The sequence below is a fragment of the Elephas maximus genome, chromosome 2 (genome assembly GCF_024166365.1).
Source record: "Elephas maximus indicus isolate mEleMax1 chromosome 2, mEleMax1 primary haplotype, whole genome shotgun sequence".
NCBI lineage: Eukaryota > Metazoa > Chordata > Mammalia > Proboscidea > Elephantidae > Elephas > Elephas maximus.
The window spans coordinates 17,378,950-17,395,157 of NC_064820.1; the positions used below are offsets into that span (position 1 = coordinate 17,378,950).

At 43.6% G+C, this 16,208-nt stretch overlaps 1 protein-coding gene across 2 annotated transcripts in view; it reads left to right on the forward strand.

Annotated features, from left to right (window-relative positions):
• TRIO (trio Rho guanine nucleotide exchange factor) overlaps positions 1-16,208 on the forward strand; it is a 423,568-nt gene that overhangs the window by 164,171 nt on the left and 243,189 nt on the right. For both annotated transcript variants that reach the window (XM_049861241.1, XM_049861250.1), the window contains exons 5-7: positions 627-1,139; positions 2,962-3,084; positions 5,544-5,735. In XM_049861241.1, the coding sequence (XP_049717198.1) occupies positions 627-1,139; positions 2,962-3,084; positions 5,544-5,735 (828 nt within the window). The remainder of the gene's footprint in view (positions 1-626; positions 1,140-2,961; positions 3,085-5,543; positions 5,736-16,208) is intronic.

The window sequence follows — 16,208 nt, forward strand, 5'->3', positions numbered from 1 at the left end:
GGGAAGTGGGTGTAGGACCAGATGAATGGTGGGGGGTCCGGCTGGAGGGCTTTCTCAGTGAATGAGCAGCAGCAGGGTGCCCTTGGAGGGGGTGGCACTTAAACGGCTCTTTGAAGCTTGTGAGCCAAGGGTTTAGTTTGATGTCAGAAAGTTTGGAGTCCCTACAGAGCGTTTGCTTAGGAGAGAATTGGTTAGCATAGTGTTTTTGAGAGAGAATACGTGGAAGAACACACTAATGGAAGTGAAGTTTCTGAATCATCCACTGTGCACTTGCAAACGTGTTTCCTAGTTCAGTTTGCCTAAGATTGTAGGTTAATTTCCACCCCCTTGGAAAGAAGTCTAATTTCTTTAGCTCTCCTTAAATAGATATGATTCTGTGGTTTTAGGTATTGCATCCAACCATGTATGTGTTGCTTTAATGGAGCCATCTCCCACTGGCTGTATTGATAATGCCCCATTCATCTACATTTATTTTTGTGGGACCAGAACCAGGTGTGCCATGTTTTCTATAAATAGGTTACTTGTTGTAAGCTTGAAAATACGTGACTAAACCTTGGAAACCTTATGGTAAGACCACATAAAATTGGTTCACCTTCTCATATGTGATTTTTTTTTCCCCGCTTAAGACAAATATGGTCTCTTTAGAAGGCCTTACCAAAGTAGTGGATCCTTCTCAGCTCACCCCGGAGTTTGACGGCTGCCTGGAATACAACCATGAGGAGTGGATTGAGATCAGAGTTGCGTTTGAAGACTACGTCAGTAATGCCACCCACATGCTGTCCCGGCTGGAGGAGCTGCAGGACATCCTGGCTAAGAAGGAGTTGCCTCAGGACCTCGAGGGGGCCCGCAATATGATTGAGGAACATTCCCAGATGAAGAAGAAGGTGATCAAGGCCCCTATCGAGGACTTGGATTTAGAGGGCCAGAAATTGCTGCAGAGGATTCAGAGCAGCGATAGCTTTCCCAAAAAGAACTCGGGGTCTGGCAACGTGGACCTGCAGAGCCTTGTACCCAAGGTGTCCAGCATGCTGGACAGGCTGCACTCGACCCGGCAGCATCTGCATCAGATGTGGCACGTGAGGAAGCTGAAACTGGACCAGTGCTTCCAGCTGAGGCTGTTTGAACAGGATGCCGAGAAGGTAAAAGAAGGGGGGAGGTGTGTGCCAAAACGAGATGTGGCCGGGAGCAACCTGGATCACTGGGTCCGGGAGGCCTGTTTTGGGCAGGTGGAATGAACAAGAGAAAAGCCTGGAGAACGCTGAGCCTTCACTGCACTCACCGCATTGGTTGTGAACCAGCAAGTGTCAGGTCCGAGACGTCATTAAATCTGTCTCCCGGTTTTATTCATTGTGTTCCATTCTAGTTGCCTCGAGTTGACTCTGACTCATGACAGCCTTACATGTGTCAAAGTAGAACTGTGCTCCATGGGGTTTTCAGTGGCTGATTTTTCAGAAGTATGTTGCCAGGCCTTTCTTCCGAGGCACCAGAGTAGATTCACACTGCCAACCTTTTGGTTAATAGCCAACACGTTAATCATCTGCACCCCCCAGGGACTCATCGTCATTGTACTATCCAGTGCTGTTTTAGAAATGTTGAGTTGTTAGTTACTGATAGTTTGGTTTAGAATTCCTGTAAGCGGGAAGACAACAAATGCTTTCAATGAGAAGAGTGAATAATTTATAGGATTACATTACCAAAAGCAATAATTGTGTATCTATTCTTCTGGTAACTGTTCTTCCATTCGTACAAAGCTGGTGGCACAGCACCATTCAGATCTTTTATTTAGTATGTTTTTAAAATGAAAAGTAAGCAGTGAGTTAAAAATAATAGTTTCTGGATAATATTGGCAATAATTACCTGTGGTCTCATGTTTTATTCTTATGCTCCAGAGAAACCAACTGGTCCGAAGGTATTCTTGTCCGTTATAGGGTTGCTATGAGTCGGAATTGGCTCGACAGCAATGGGTTTGATTTTTTGGTTTTTTACTGGCTAATCCACTCATAGCAATGTGAAAACAGGACACTTATTTATAGGAATCTGTGGCAAGCCATGAACACTGGTGAATTAATTTCTTTTAATTTGAATTTGTTGAATTTTTTTTTGTTTTCATAGACAGGAAAATATTTTTTAGGGTAGAGAGATGCTTTAAAAAAAAAAAAACCTACCTTAAAAATCTTTGCTATAAAAGGATCTTTTGAAAGATGACAGCCCACTGCTATTTTGGTAAGCTTTTAACATCTCTCCCAGTGTGCTTTTGTTGTAGGCACACTAGAAAATTTTCCTTCTAGTTAATAGAAAAAGCAGGTGACTAACTCTGGGATTCTGAGTCAGATCCCTGGTTGATAGTCATTTCGATTTCCTTAAACATTTTCCTCGAGAACACCTTAATTGGTGTTCTACACCAAGTAGCATCTGTATTGAACCTTAAGTGAGATGTCGTTGTTAACTCATTCCCCCACCCCAAGTCCATATTTTTAAGTAATTGTTTGTATTTGCACTGGTTTCTGTATGCTTCTTGTACAGAAGAGCATGACGTTGAAGTCATTGGTGTTGCTGTCACTGAGCAGTCAAAACCCAGCCAGAGACCCAAAAGTCCCTAGTTTCTTGGGGGTCTTTAATTGAAGTGCATCGTGTTAAGCAGTTGAGGATGGCAGGGAGACTGGGCTGAGGGTCAGAAGATAAGAGTTTTTAATTAGCTCTGAAGATTTGAATACTACCTCTCTTTACATATCTGCTCCCTAGTTCCCCATCTGTAAAAGGAACACTTTAGATAAAATTTTCTTGTAGATCCTACAAATTTGGAACTGCTGACATGTTCTTAAAGTAAAGACTCTTCTGAGTCCAAATGCCTGAGTGGTCCTACGAGCAGGGGCACTTGCTGTCCTTTCTTGGAGCTTGCCTGTTTGTAGGCAGCCATTCTCTTTCTGGAGTGATACCAGGTTGTCTTTTTCGTTCCTGTAGATGTTTGACTGGATCACACACAACAAAGGCCTGTTTCTGAACAGCTACACGGAGATTGGGACCAGCCACCCTCATGCGATGGAGCTGCAGACACAGCACAATCACTTTGCTATGAACTGTATGGTAAGAGTTTGTCAGCCCTGCTGTACACAACTCGACAGCAGTCAGCCCCGCTGTTCACAACTCGACGGCAGTCAGCCCTGCTGTTCACAACTCGACGGCAGTGGGTTTGGGGTTTTTTTGGGGGGCGGGGGGGGGGTGCTGTCCACTGGCCTATGAAAGTATTTTAGCACACGGAGGCATTTAAGCAGGTTGCACACCAGCACGCCCACAGTAGTCAATGCTGGGCTGTCAGAACCACTGTTTTGATTGTAGTGACTGACCTTCAAGAGTAGGAAACGCTCTAGGTTCACAGTGTCTGAGCATCTTGTTTTAAGTTTTAAGCAAACAGTAAGGAAAACAAACAAACCAGTGAAACTTGTACCAATTAACGTGGGTAGTTCAATATGGACATTTGTCGGCTCCTGTACCCTGCCTCATAGGAGGAGCCTGCAGTGGCCCCAGAAAACTTCTCTGAGGCAGCGACGCTCCTGAACAGACCTGACCCACTGTCATTTTGCTGGCTGTTGTTCATGGTGAAGAGATAGGCCCACCTGCTGCTCACGTCAAGGACATACTCCAGTTCTCTGAAAACATGATACTTGTTTCCAAGTTGAGCCAAAGGACTGGGGTCCAGGGTTCGGTCCTGCCTGAAATCCCCTGGCTCTCTTTGAGGTTGACGGATTTGACGCCCTTGGCCTGTTGTTGTGACTCTTTCAGAATCCTCTAGACCAGATGGGGGTTATTCTAGAGCACGTAACAAAAAAAAGGATTAATTTTGAGTAGTACTTCTGTTACATCGTTAGCACTTGTGTTACGGCATTAATGTCACACACATCACTGAACGTCAGTTTCCAGCTGGTCATGGCGTCGACGGTCGGCCACAGCCTAACAAAGTACCCTCTCTTCCTGCCACGGCAGACACACACACATCCATGATCTAACTTCTAGTCTTCAGATGCAACGAGGAAAGTAACTCAGAGGCAGGAATCCCGTGGTCCTCTAATCCCAGACCAAGTGACTCCACCTAGCTTTAGTTTGGGTCGAGTGAAGGAGTGAGTAAAAGATGGTACAAAGAAGGAATGAACGCTGAGCGCAAGAACAAGGGAGTTCTTTAGATGCTTAGTTGAGTAGCTGATAGATGAGCTGAGCAGCGAGCTGGCTGTTGCAGAAGTCCACATGAGAGGCTGTGGAAGCTCGGCCCTGAGCTCGTGGTACGAGGGCGAAACGAGAGGAAAATGAGCAGAGTTGGACAGATGGGTAATTAGACCTAGAGGCAAGATTGGGAGGAGCCAAAGATGTCTCTGATTTTGGGGTACCCATGAGAGGAATGACATGATAATGACGTTGCAGAAATAGTAAATGCCCAAGAACAGCAGCTTGAGATTTGTTAAAGGTGTGCACCCTCAGTCCCCGTCTTTAATGTTGTTAGCTGCTGTCAGGTTGGCCCCCAACTCATGATGACCCCACACACAATGAGATCAGACCATTGCGATCCATAGGATTTTCACTGGCGAATTTTCAGAAGTAGATCACTAGGCTTTCTTCCTAGTCTGTCTTAGTCCAGAAGCTCTGCTGAAACCTGTTCAGCCTTCTAGCAACACAGATGCCTCCAGTGACAGATGGGTGGTCACCGCCCATGAAATGCACTGGCTGGGACTTGAACCTGAGTCTCCTGCGTAGAAGGAAAGAATTCTATCACTGAACCTCCCCTGCCGTTGTTTTAGTGTAATACTGAGCCTTACAGAACAGGGTTGAAGGTGGACAGAGGAAATACCATCTTGAGAACTTGTTTGCAAAGAGCACTTTTTTTTTTTTTTTGCCTTTCATTTTTACTTTTCCAATAAACTCTGGTTGGCTTGAACATAGGAATTTCAACAGAGTGGAAAAGCTTTATTTAAAATTTGAAAACAGCGTAGTTGTGTGTTCTACCTCTACTTATATATTTTTTGGAGAAAATGGATCCATTTTCAGAAGATTTTCTTTTGGCACCAAAAAAAAAAAAAAAGTCTTGGGTTTAGGTAGAAGGGGGAGGTTGTTTTCATACAAATAGCCTTTGGTTGCTAAGTGCATATTTCTTAGTTTCTGGGTTCTAGTTAAAAACTGAAGCGCTGGGTCTTTCAGTTCTGGGTGACTGCTTGTCAGTAGCCTTGCCATCTGGACTCTTGTCAGTGTTTGAAGCCAAAAAGTGAGTAATATTATATTTGTGTGCACCCACTTGTGTATTTGGTTGCTTTGTGCTTAACCATTGTGCCTTTCAGCTAGGTGATTTGTAATTTCACAGTTTAAAAATAGAAGTTGGAACCAATACTTAGAGTCTGTGGAAATCCGGTTAGCAAATATGTACAGTGATTCTGCTGTTAGAAACACAGTAACTTTTAATTTAGTAGGCTGCGCTTTAGAAAGTGCCATCTGGATTTCTTAGAAAGAAGCCTCTTGGTGGCCTTCCCCTAACGCGCCCTCCTTCTCTGCCCCCTTTGCAGAACGTGTATGTGAACATAAACCGCATCATGTCGGTGGCGAATCGCTTGGTGGAGTCCGGCCACTATGCCTCTCAGCAGATCAAGCAGATTGCGAACCAGCTGGAGCAGGAGTGGAAGGCGTTTGCAGCGGCCCTCGATGAGCGGAGCACCTTGCTGGACATGTCCTCCATCTTCCACCAGAAGGCGGAGAAGGTCAGTGCCTGGTGCCCCCGCCCATGAGATGCCAACCAGAATGTTTCCTCCTCCCGAAGTCCTGGAGGATTTTTGTGTAGTGCTCACTAGCTTAAGAATGTGAGCTCTGAAGTCACTCAGCTGCATGTTTAAATCTCAGCTCTCTTACTCCTTGCTGTGCGGCATTAGGCAAGTTATATAACCTCTCTGTTCCTCAGTTTTCTCATTTGAAAAGTGGTAGTAGAAGTATGTACTTGAAGGGGCTGTTTTATCATGTAAATGAGATAATTCACATTATATGCACTGCCCGATGCCTGGTATATAGTACATACTAATAAGTCGTAACTCCTCGCGTACATTTCCCCATCTGAGAGCTGGAATCCTGACAACAGAGAAGGCTGCTTCAGTTAATAAGACTGTCAACCACTGCAGGTAACATATTTGAGCCCTGTATCCCCCTTATCAGGTTTTAATTCTGAATAAAAACTCTGGGTATAGGAATCCCTAGATGGTACAGTGGATTCAGCACTACTAGCCAAGACTACTAGCCAAGAGATTGGCTGTTCGAACCCACCCAGGGGTGCCTCAGAAGACAGCCCTGGCAATGTGCTTCTGAAAGGTCACGGCCTTCAAAGCCCTTTGGAGTAGTTCTGCTCCACACACTGAGGGTTACCATGAGTCAGGATCTATGTGGCAGCAACTAACAACAACAATGAGTGGTAGCCGCTGTTCTTTTTACCTTCTTTGTCTTCCTCCTACCCCTCATTATTATCTCTTTGTTAGGCCAGTTAGGGCATTTGGCAGCAAGTAACAAAAAGCCTGACTACAAGTGGTTTAAACATCAGGGTTTACTTTTTTCACAAATCAAGTTGCTAGGAGTAGGCAGTTGTAGGCTTGATCCAGTTGTGCAGGGACACTAGGGCTGGGGTCTGCCTCGCTCGAGCTTGCTTGGCCTTCCCCTGATGGTCACCAGATGATGCCATGGCTCCGCATGCAAGCTCCTCAGTGACCAAGTCCAACGGAGGCAGGATGGGGAGGGGAATAACGTCACCTCTTGTCTTTGTCAGGGAAGCATTCTTCCCTGAAAGCCCTCCACCCCCAGCACCCCCCCACCGCCAGCTCCCATTGGCAGGATTGGGGTGCACGCCTATGCCCTGGCTGCAGGGAGGGTGGAAGAGGGCACATTGAGCTTTTTAGCCTTCACCACGTGAGGCTGGTTTTGCCAGCCTGGGCAAGGGTGGAAAAATGGCTTTGGGTAGGTGGTTTACAGTGTCTTCCATAATTGTTAAATTATTTTTATGGATTCTGGTGGCATAGTGGTTAAGGGCCCGGCTGCTAACCAAAAGGTCGGGAGTTCGAATCTACCAGCCACTCCTTGGAAGCCCTATGGGGGCAGTTCTACTCTGTCCTGTAGGGTCACTATGAGTTGGAACGGACTTGGCAGCAGTGAGTTTGGTTTTTTTTGGAGTGACTTCTTATTGGGTTCATCTGCTGATGTGCTATTTGTAATATCTTGTTTAAGAGGTAATCATAATGTTTGCCTGTAACACTTTGTACACCACCTACCTTTCCTCAAGCAAACTTTTGTAAACAAACACACTCTGCAAGTAGCAAATGGCAAGCGATTTGTTTGTGGTATAACTTTGTCAGTGGAAGGTCTGCTGGGCAAGGAAATACCTTTCCAAGAGGTGGGGAAGCACTAGGAGAGCATGCAGGGAAGAGGCAAATGGCTGCTTGATTTAAAAGGAAAATATTGGTACAGCTTTCTCAGGGATCATTTTGGGGGAGAAAACTGCATTCATAGGCACTTGCCCTGGCGTTTCCAAGAAGGAGATAGCATGTCTTTGATCTGGAGGCCGTCTCTGCGTAGGAGTGAAGAAGTCAGGAAAGGTAAGAAAGAGGCCCCAGCTTGCCTGGGATTTCAGCAAGGCTGTCAGAATGTTGCACAAGACGTTAATTAGTAGTGATCTCAACTCTAGAAAGCTTTAAGGTGTGAAGCAAGAGGGGAAGCTGAGTGGACTGTAAGGAGAGAACAGTCTCTCAACAGCATCGTGTAAGAGCTGTGAGCAGGGACCTGATGGTTTCAGTAGTAAAGAGTTTTCTGCTTACTCACCTTATACGTTGAAGTAATTTTATGATGAAAGATAAGCAAAAGCACACACACCGAAAGAGTGATTTAAAGTAACGAGAGCCTGCTTCAGCATAAAACAGCACTGTCCACATAGCTCTGTGGCCACTGCTGAGCCATACCGTTGAAGGTTGTAGGGGTGCCGTGTTCACATGACGTCATTTGGGATGGAAATATGAGCTGTAGGGTCCATGTGCGTGTGCCAACTTTAATGGTAGTGTAGTATGGAATGTAGCAACTCCATGGAACCAGGAGGGGTCTGTAAATTGGTGGTGGGCACCCAGAAAGAACGTGAAGATGGTATGAATATATTAGGAGCAGGACAAGTTGCTCAGGCAAGTGACAGATAACCTGAAGCGTAATAGCTCATAGGGGAAATCTCTTCCATGAATTTGGTGGGATTCAGAATTATAAACAAACCCAGAGGATTCATTGCTGCACTGATTTGCCTAAAAATAATCTAGAAATGTGGATGCCGTGAACATTTCCCCCCAATGTTTTATTATCAGAAATTTCTAGCACACAGCAAAGTTGGAAGAGCCCAGGTGTTTTTATTTGGATAAAACAAATGGCTGCAGTTTATGGATTTGAAGGAAACAAAACTGTGCCAGTGCGTGCGTTATTAAATAGAATGTCGTGGGATCCTGTGTAAACTGCAGCAGTGCATGTGAAGTGGCCAGACAAGAAGCTAAACGTGAAGAGGAGCCTAGTGAAGAAGGTATGGGAATCTGGCATGGTCCTTGTTTGGAGAACGAGGCCTGCTCCCAGGCAACCGAAACGTACGATGGAACGGTAGAACGTCTTCAGAAAGTGGCTCCTTCCACAGCAGTGTGGTGTGTTCAGTGTTCCCCCTTCTCTGAACAAAAAGTAAGTTCCTCAAAACTCTGAGGCATGGAAGAGATCACATCTACTAAAGCAGGGATAGGTCAACTTGGTTCCCTACTTTCAGTGCATTATTTATTCTTCAGCTGTTTTCATAAGCTCAGTAAGGAAAGAACAGAGATGTGGGCATCCTAAGTTGGCCACGTAGCCTCCTCTTTGAACGACATCCAGAGGTTTTATTAAGAATTTAAATCAGATAAGGGGGACACAGGGCTGAACTGTGTTACCTGCGGTGGCTGACGGCCTTCTTAAGTGAAGCAGCCTTCTCTGTTGTCAGGATCCCAGCTCCCAGCCCTGGAGACATGGGCGTTGAGCTGCCCGGCCACACTCCTGTTTCTCTGGGTGTTCTTTTATTGGTATTTGCGTATGGCTTTATTAACCTAGATCCTGAGGTTAAAACCATATGAGAATGATATTTCACACGTTATGCTTTCCAGAGATGTCTCCGCCAGTTTTTCTCCTGTCTTCATTTCTGGTGTAGGTATGGAATTAGAATTCCAGTTTGTAAATACGGGGACATGATCACAATGTTAGTGATTTTACCAGTAAGCCTTCTCTAGGGGCTCTAGCCATTTTTTTTTTTTTTTTGTCATGTGGTTTATCTATGGGACAGATTTCTTACGTTAAGAAGCTTCCACTTGCAAATATTACTAGAATTGCATTTTTATAAAACAAAGAATTAATGTGACTTGATTTTACTACTCCTTAAAATTTCCCATGTCCACTGTTAAAAAAAAAAAAAAGATCTAAAGATATATTGCCCAGTATGCTAGCCAGTAGCCACACGTGGCTATTGAGTTTACTTAAATAAAATTTATTAATAAAGTAATTAAATAATTTTTAAAAATAGAATTAAAATTCAATTCCTTATTCATACAGCCCATATTTCAGATGTTCAATAGCCACATGTGGCAAATGGCTACTATATTAAATGGTGCAGATATACAGCCTTTACATTGTTGCAAAAGATTCTATTTGACAGTGCCCATAGAGGTGTGGAGCTCTGGTGGCGTAGTGGTTAAGAGCTTGCCTGGTAACCAAAAGGTCGGCAGTTCAAATCCACCAGCTGCTCCTTTGAAACCCTGTGGGACAGTTCTGCTGTCCTAAGGAGCCTTGGTGGTACAGTGGTTAAGAGCTAATCTGCTAACCAAAAGGTTGGCAGTTCAAATCCAGCAGCTGCCCCTTGGGAACTCTTTGGGGGCAGTTCTAATCTGTCCTGTAGGGTCACTATGAGTTGGAATTGACTCGATGGCAAAGGATAGGGTTGCTATGAATTGGAACGGACTCAATGGCACCTAACAACAACATAGAGGTTTAACTTACTTTAGCATGAACCATAAATCTGGTCACCTCATTTTATCCATTATTTTAAGGGCTTTTATCATGTGATAATAACCAAAAATAAAGTAACAACCAGTATTTGTGTAGTTCTTTAAAATTTGCAATCTCTTTATCCAAAAAATCTTAAATTGATTAGCCCAGTGAAGTAGGTAGGGCTGGTGGCATTATTATCCTTATTTTCTATGTGGGCAGTGACTTGCTCACGTTTCCTGGGCTGGGGCTTTCATCGACGTCTGTGGTCACTCCTGACGTCATAGCACACTGCTCTATAGGCAGAGCACTTGAGTTAATATTCTTATAAAATTCCACTCTTAATAAAAAATTTTAGAAGTAACATTTACTGTTAACTTGTAGATGATAGTTCTCATTTCGATAATTGTCATAAGACTAGTTTGAAATTCAGGGGAAAAAATAAGAATACTGCCCAGTATACTGTTTTGAGTTTCTAAGGCAAATAATACACGTGAACTGTCACCATTTTAACCTTATTTCACTTAATATATCTACTTCTTACATGAAAGATTTTATTAAAAGCATGGGCCTAATTCTTGCTGTGTGGTAAAACACAAGAATTTTCATGAACCTGGAGAGGAATTAGCATAAAAATATATGTATATATTAAAATGAAAAGAGTATTAATGAAAAAAGATTCAAGGTGCTTGTGTCATTGCCTTATATTGGTTCAAATTGAAGAGTGTTCTTGAGTTACCTGTGGGAGCTGTCAGAGCTGGATGTCACAAGTGGAAATGCTTCGTCCTCCTGTGATTTCCCAGGGCAGCTGATGAGGATGGAGCACATCTCCCCAAAAGGGATGGAAAGGGAGTGTGTTGACCAGTCCTTTTCTTAAACCAAACCCATTGCCAGCAGTTGATTCCAACTCATAGTGACACTCACTATAGGACAGAGTAGAACTGCCCCCAGGGGTTTCCTAGGCTGTAATCTTCACAGAAGCAGATCACCAGGTCTTTTCTCCTGCAGAGCTGCTGGTGGGTTTGAACCGAAAAACCTATTGGTTTGCAGCTGAGTGCTTAACCACCGTGCCATTAGGGCTCCTCGATATTCTTTTTAGGGGGTGGAAAAGATGAAATAAGAACAAAAAACAGTAATATTTTCTAGAATGAAAAAAACATGAGGAAGTTAGAAATAATAACAAGAGGAGAACTCAGAAGTTTGAGTTCATGTATGAAACCAGTTGCTGTTGAGTTGACTCCAAGTCACGGCCACTCCGTGTGTCAGAATAGAACTGTGCTCCACAGGGCTTTCAGTGGCTTAGTTTTTGGAATTAGATCACCAGACTTTTCTTCTGAGGTGCCTCTGAGTGGACTTGAACCTGCAACTTTTCCGTTAGCTGCTGAGTGTTTTAATTATTTGCACCACCCAGGGACTCCTGAATATATTTACAGTGTATATGTATATGTGTGTGCACATGTGTATACATATATATATGTACGTATACATACATATATATGCACAAACATACATATTACACACATAATCATATATGCATATACGCATATGCATGTATAGACATATGTATGGCAGTGGGTTTATATAGTAAGTGGGTTTCAGTGGGTTTTACATATATAGTGATGCATCATTTGATATCCAAGATAAGAAAAAAGATATGTGCTGTGAAATAGGATATTATGTGATTCGGGTGTTGAGCGAACACCATATTATGGGTGAGGGTCCTTTCAACATTCACTTCCAGAATAAAGAGGTTTCGTCCCTATTAAAAATCTGCTGCGGCAAATAAAATAACCTCTATCTACAATTAGTTTATCTAAGGTTTCAACAAATTCTTCTGTGCCTTCCTGTCAGCACTCGAAGACTCACCGCTCACTTTCACATTCTGCGGCAGAGAATGTTTGAAGTGCATGAACACCCAGGCTGGCCCTACACCCGCACCACAGCCTGGCCCTGTGTTTTCTTCAAGCATGTTGGACAAGGCTTAGCAGCAGTTCATCAGTGTGCTGACAGGGATTCGCCTTTGTGTTTGGTTCTCAATCCACGGCATTAGCAGTTTCTCTGAATCTGGTATAGACCTCTCTCGCATTTCATTAGCCTGGCAGCTTTCAGTGGAGCTGATCCTTTAACGGCTTGGAGAATTTTTTCTTTGTTTTCGATGATCGTTGTGATTGACATGCCTAAATCTGCTACATCTTGTTCTCGGATTGGGATTTTTTGAACTCCTGTTTTAACCTTATGGGACCACAGATGTATATGCGTTCAGACATGGCCTAAATGGACGTTATATGGCACATGACTATATATATTTTAACCAATTTTCAACTGCAATTTTTCGAAGAAGAGAAAAATCTCTTTAAATCAGTATTTTAAAAGTTCACAATCTAGGAAGCTTCTGCCCTTTGTCTCCTAAATCGGGCTAACCACCTGTGCTCAGCAGAAGCTCCCTCGGGGGTGGGGGAATGAAAGATGGTTGCAAGGATCCCAACGATGGGTGGTGGGAGGCAGAGCAGGCGGGAAAACCGAACGTACCCAGATCGGAGGCCCCACTGTCGGCGGATGGAGAGTAGTGGAATAGATGCTTATGGAAACAAATGTGCTAATTAATTATTCAAGTTCTCCTTTTGAAGCTTTGTACGTTAATCACACTTTTCTCATCTGCTTTCCTCAGTTTTGCAAACCAGCTGACCCAGACTCCTTTCATCATCTATTTCATAGCACTTAAAAAAAATCACCCTTCTGCTGAGCATCAGAGCTCCCAGTGCTGAAGCGGGCTCTGGGCTTGAGTTCATGGAGTAGCATTTGGTTCTCTTTCTCTCCCCTGTCCTTACTTCCAGGCTAGCCAGCTGCTGTGTTCATATATTCCCGTCTCAGATACTAGATTATCTTCTCTGGTCTCCTTAGAGCACCGTAGCCACCTTCTTTCGTCATCTACCCAGTGTCAGGTCCTGTGCTAGACAGTTTCCCCGTGCTGAGATTCCAAACAGTATTTCTCAAGGTGGTAAAAAAACAAAACAAAAAGCTGGTTGCTGTCGAGTCAGTTCCGACTCACGCGACCCATGTGCGTCAGAGTAGAGCTGTGCTCCATAGGGTTTTCTTTTCAATGGCTGATTTTTCAGAAGTAGCTCACCAGACCTTTTGTCCCACGTGTCTCTGGGGATGTACTCAAGTCACCAAGCTTCCGGTTCGCAGCTGAGTTCATTACCATTTGCACCACCCAGCAACTCCTCAGAGTGGTAATAGGTGTGTGTAGGTGGTGGGGGTGGGGAGGCGCCTAGTGGAGTGGACGTAGGAGTTTGGGAAACGGACATGCTAGCCACCCCCATAAAAAAAAAAAAAAAACCCATAGGCAACGCTAAAGGCTCTCAGATTCTGCTCCATAGGTACCTGTGGAACTTGGATGCCAGGCTTGACAGTGGGACTCCTCGTGTTTGGGGAATACCTGTTAACGTCATCTTCCTTGGGTCTCCTAATAGGGCTTGTGGCATTGGGTTCAGACCCTTTGGGTGTTCAGCCTTTCGGAAAGCCGTCCAGGGTAAAGCTTACATGACTTTTGATTCTAAGATTGCCATCTAATGAATAATGGAAAAGCGATGCTTTTGCAAAAGTCCCCAAACCATGGCCAGGATTGATCCCACCATTAGCTCCTTTTTCTGACTTTGGATGTGCAAAATCCGTCTACGAGCCAGTCTCCACGTGCCAAACCATCCTTCCCTGCGGAATTAGAACTCGGCTTCATTTTTTCAGATAAGTGTAATTCATACCCTCTGCGGATACTTCCAGAAATTATAAGTTACTTACTTTGAGTTACAGACATATATAAAACTTCTTGAATGCTTTTCTTTATTGGTTGCTTTAAAAATTGGAGTTAAGTATATTTTAATACCTGTTTTGATACAGTGCTTAGACTGCCACTTCTGCTCTTTAGTTTGTGAAGTATTATGTAGTTAAAAACTTGTGTTCACCTTGTTATAAACATTTTAACCTTTTCTGAAGAATATGTTGTAACCGTTCTTTGGACGTTTTGCCATGGCCGTTGTCCAGGAGCAGTTGCTGACTTGATGATCTATTAATGATGATGGTTAACCTCAGCCAATTCATATTTGAAAAGGGTTTGCAATAAACTATTCATTGATATTAAATGCATTAATGGATGAAGTTAGAGAGACAATAGAGATCAAGGATACTTAGAATCACCCAACCTGACCTAATTGACAGTTATAGAATATTTTACCCAAGAAATATGTCTAAGTAATTATTTACACGCACACACACACATATATATATAACATATGAGAGGGACAGGTGTAAAGTAATTTTATTACCACTTTTATTGCCTTGATAATATTAGTAAGGCGCCATAAAGACGGTAATGAAAATACTCTACTTGCTTTGGATTTAGTCATGTTTGAATCCCTCAGAGACCAAGTGCCATCAGATGACATGCAAACTGATTTTATGATCTAAGGTTTCCATGATGGTGAGACGACTTCTCACATACTTTGGACATGTTATCAGGAGGGACCAGTCCCTGGAGAAGGACATCATGCTTGGGAAAGTGGAGGGTCAGTGAAAAAGAGGAAGACCCTCCATGAGATGGATTGACACAGTGGCTGCTTGGGCTCAAGCATAACAGTGATTGTGAGGATGGCACAGGACCAGGCAGTGTTCCGTTCTGTTGTGCATAAGGTCTCTATGAGCCGAAACCGACTTGATGGCACCTAACAACAAGGAAAGCCAGACATGTGGATTCAGATGTGCACTGGGAAGATTCACTGGGATGCCCAAAACAGTGCGGCATGTTGTGCCCCCAGGGCCCCTCCCCAGACCTTGGGTGACCGAGTACTCCCAGGAGCTCATTTCAAGTGCTGGCTCCTGGGTCAGCCCCATCCTGCCTGAGCAGTACCTCTGGGAGCAGAGTCAGAAATCAGCCCTTTGAGGAAGTTTGAAAACTCACCGTTTGAAAATCAAAACTCAAAGAAGTTGAAACCTGAGGTTTATTCTGAGCAGTTATTCTGTGTGTACCAGGAGACCATTCTGATTCTGAAAAAAACCAAATAACTGGAAGTAGGCCAGTTACAATTAGGTATGTAAAGAGGGAGGGAGGAGAATAGTGGCAGACATTGGCTAATCTTAACATGATTGGTTGAACCCTGCCTTCCCCCTTGTCCTGAGATCAGCTGATACCAGGTCACAAGGTGGTCTCTGGCTCTTTACCCACCTGTGGCCATAATACCTTTTGAAATTTAAATTATGTAAGTTGGCTCCCAACTGGAAAAAAAAAGATTAGCAATTTTGGGTGAAAAGAAGCTGCTGGCAGGATTAATTTTGAGTCAGAAATTTTGGCAGTTAGTAGTTGGTTTCATGGGTAAGAAAAAATGTTAAAATTAAAATAAGATGTCTGTTCTTAATTTTTCTCTTTGACATCACTGAACTCAGGACTGGAAATGCATTAATGCCATTTGAGATGGCCTATCAACCATATGTTAAAAATAATAAAAACTCAGTGAAATCTGAACATAAAGTTTATTCTAAGCAGTTATTCTGTATGCCTATAGGGAGACCATTTTGATTCCAGAAAAAAAAGAAATTGCTCAAAGAAGCTAGGTACATGAAGATTGTCGAGAGATGTTGTTGTTGCTGTTCAGTCAGTCCTGACTCTAGCGACCATGTGTACAACAGAACGAAACACTGCCGGGTCCTGCGCTGCCCTCACGGTCATTGCTGTGTTTGAGCCCATTGTTGCAGCCACTTGTGTCCATCCATCTCGTTGTGGGTCTTCCTCTTTTTCACTGACCCTCCAGTTTACCAAGCATGATGCCTTTCTCCGGGGACTGGTCCTTCCTGATAACAGGTCCCAAGTACGTGAGATGAAGTCTTGCCATCCTCGCTTCTAAGGAACATTCTGTTTGTACTTCTTCCAAGACTGATTTGTTTCTTTCTTCTGGCAGTTCATGGTATATTCAGTATTCTTCGCCAACACTGTGATTCAAATGTATCAATTCTTGTGCAGTCTTCAATTCTTACTCATTATCCAGCTTTCACATGCATATGAGGCGATTGAAAATACCATGGTTTGGGTGAGGTGTACCTTAGTTCTTAAAGAGAAGGGGAGGGACAAATAAAGATTAACCACTGGCAAATTTTTACATGATTAAACCTGCTCTTGCCTTTTT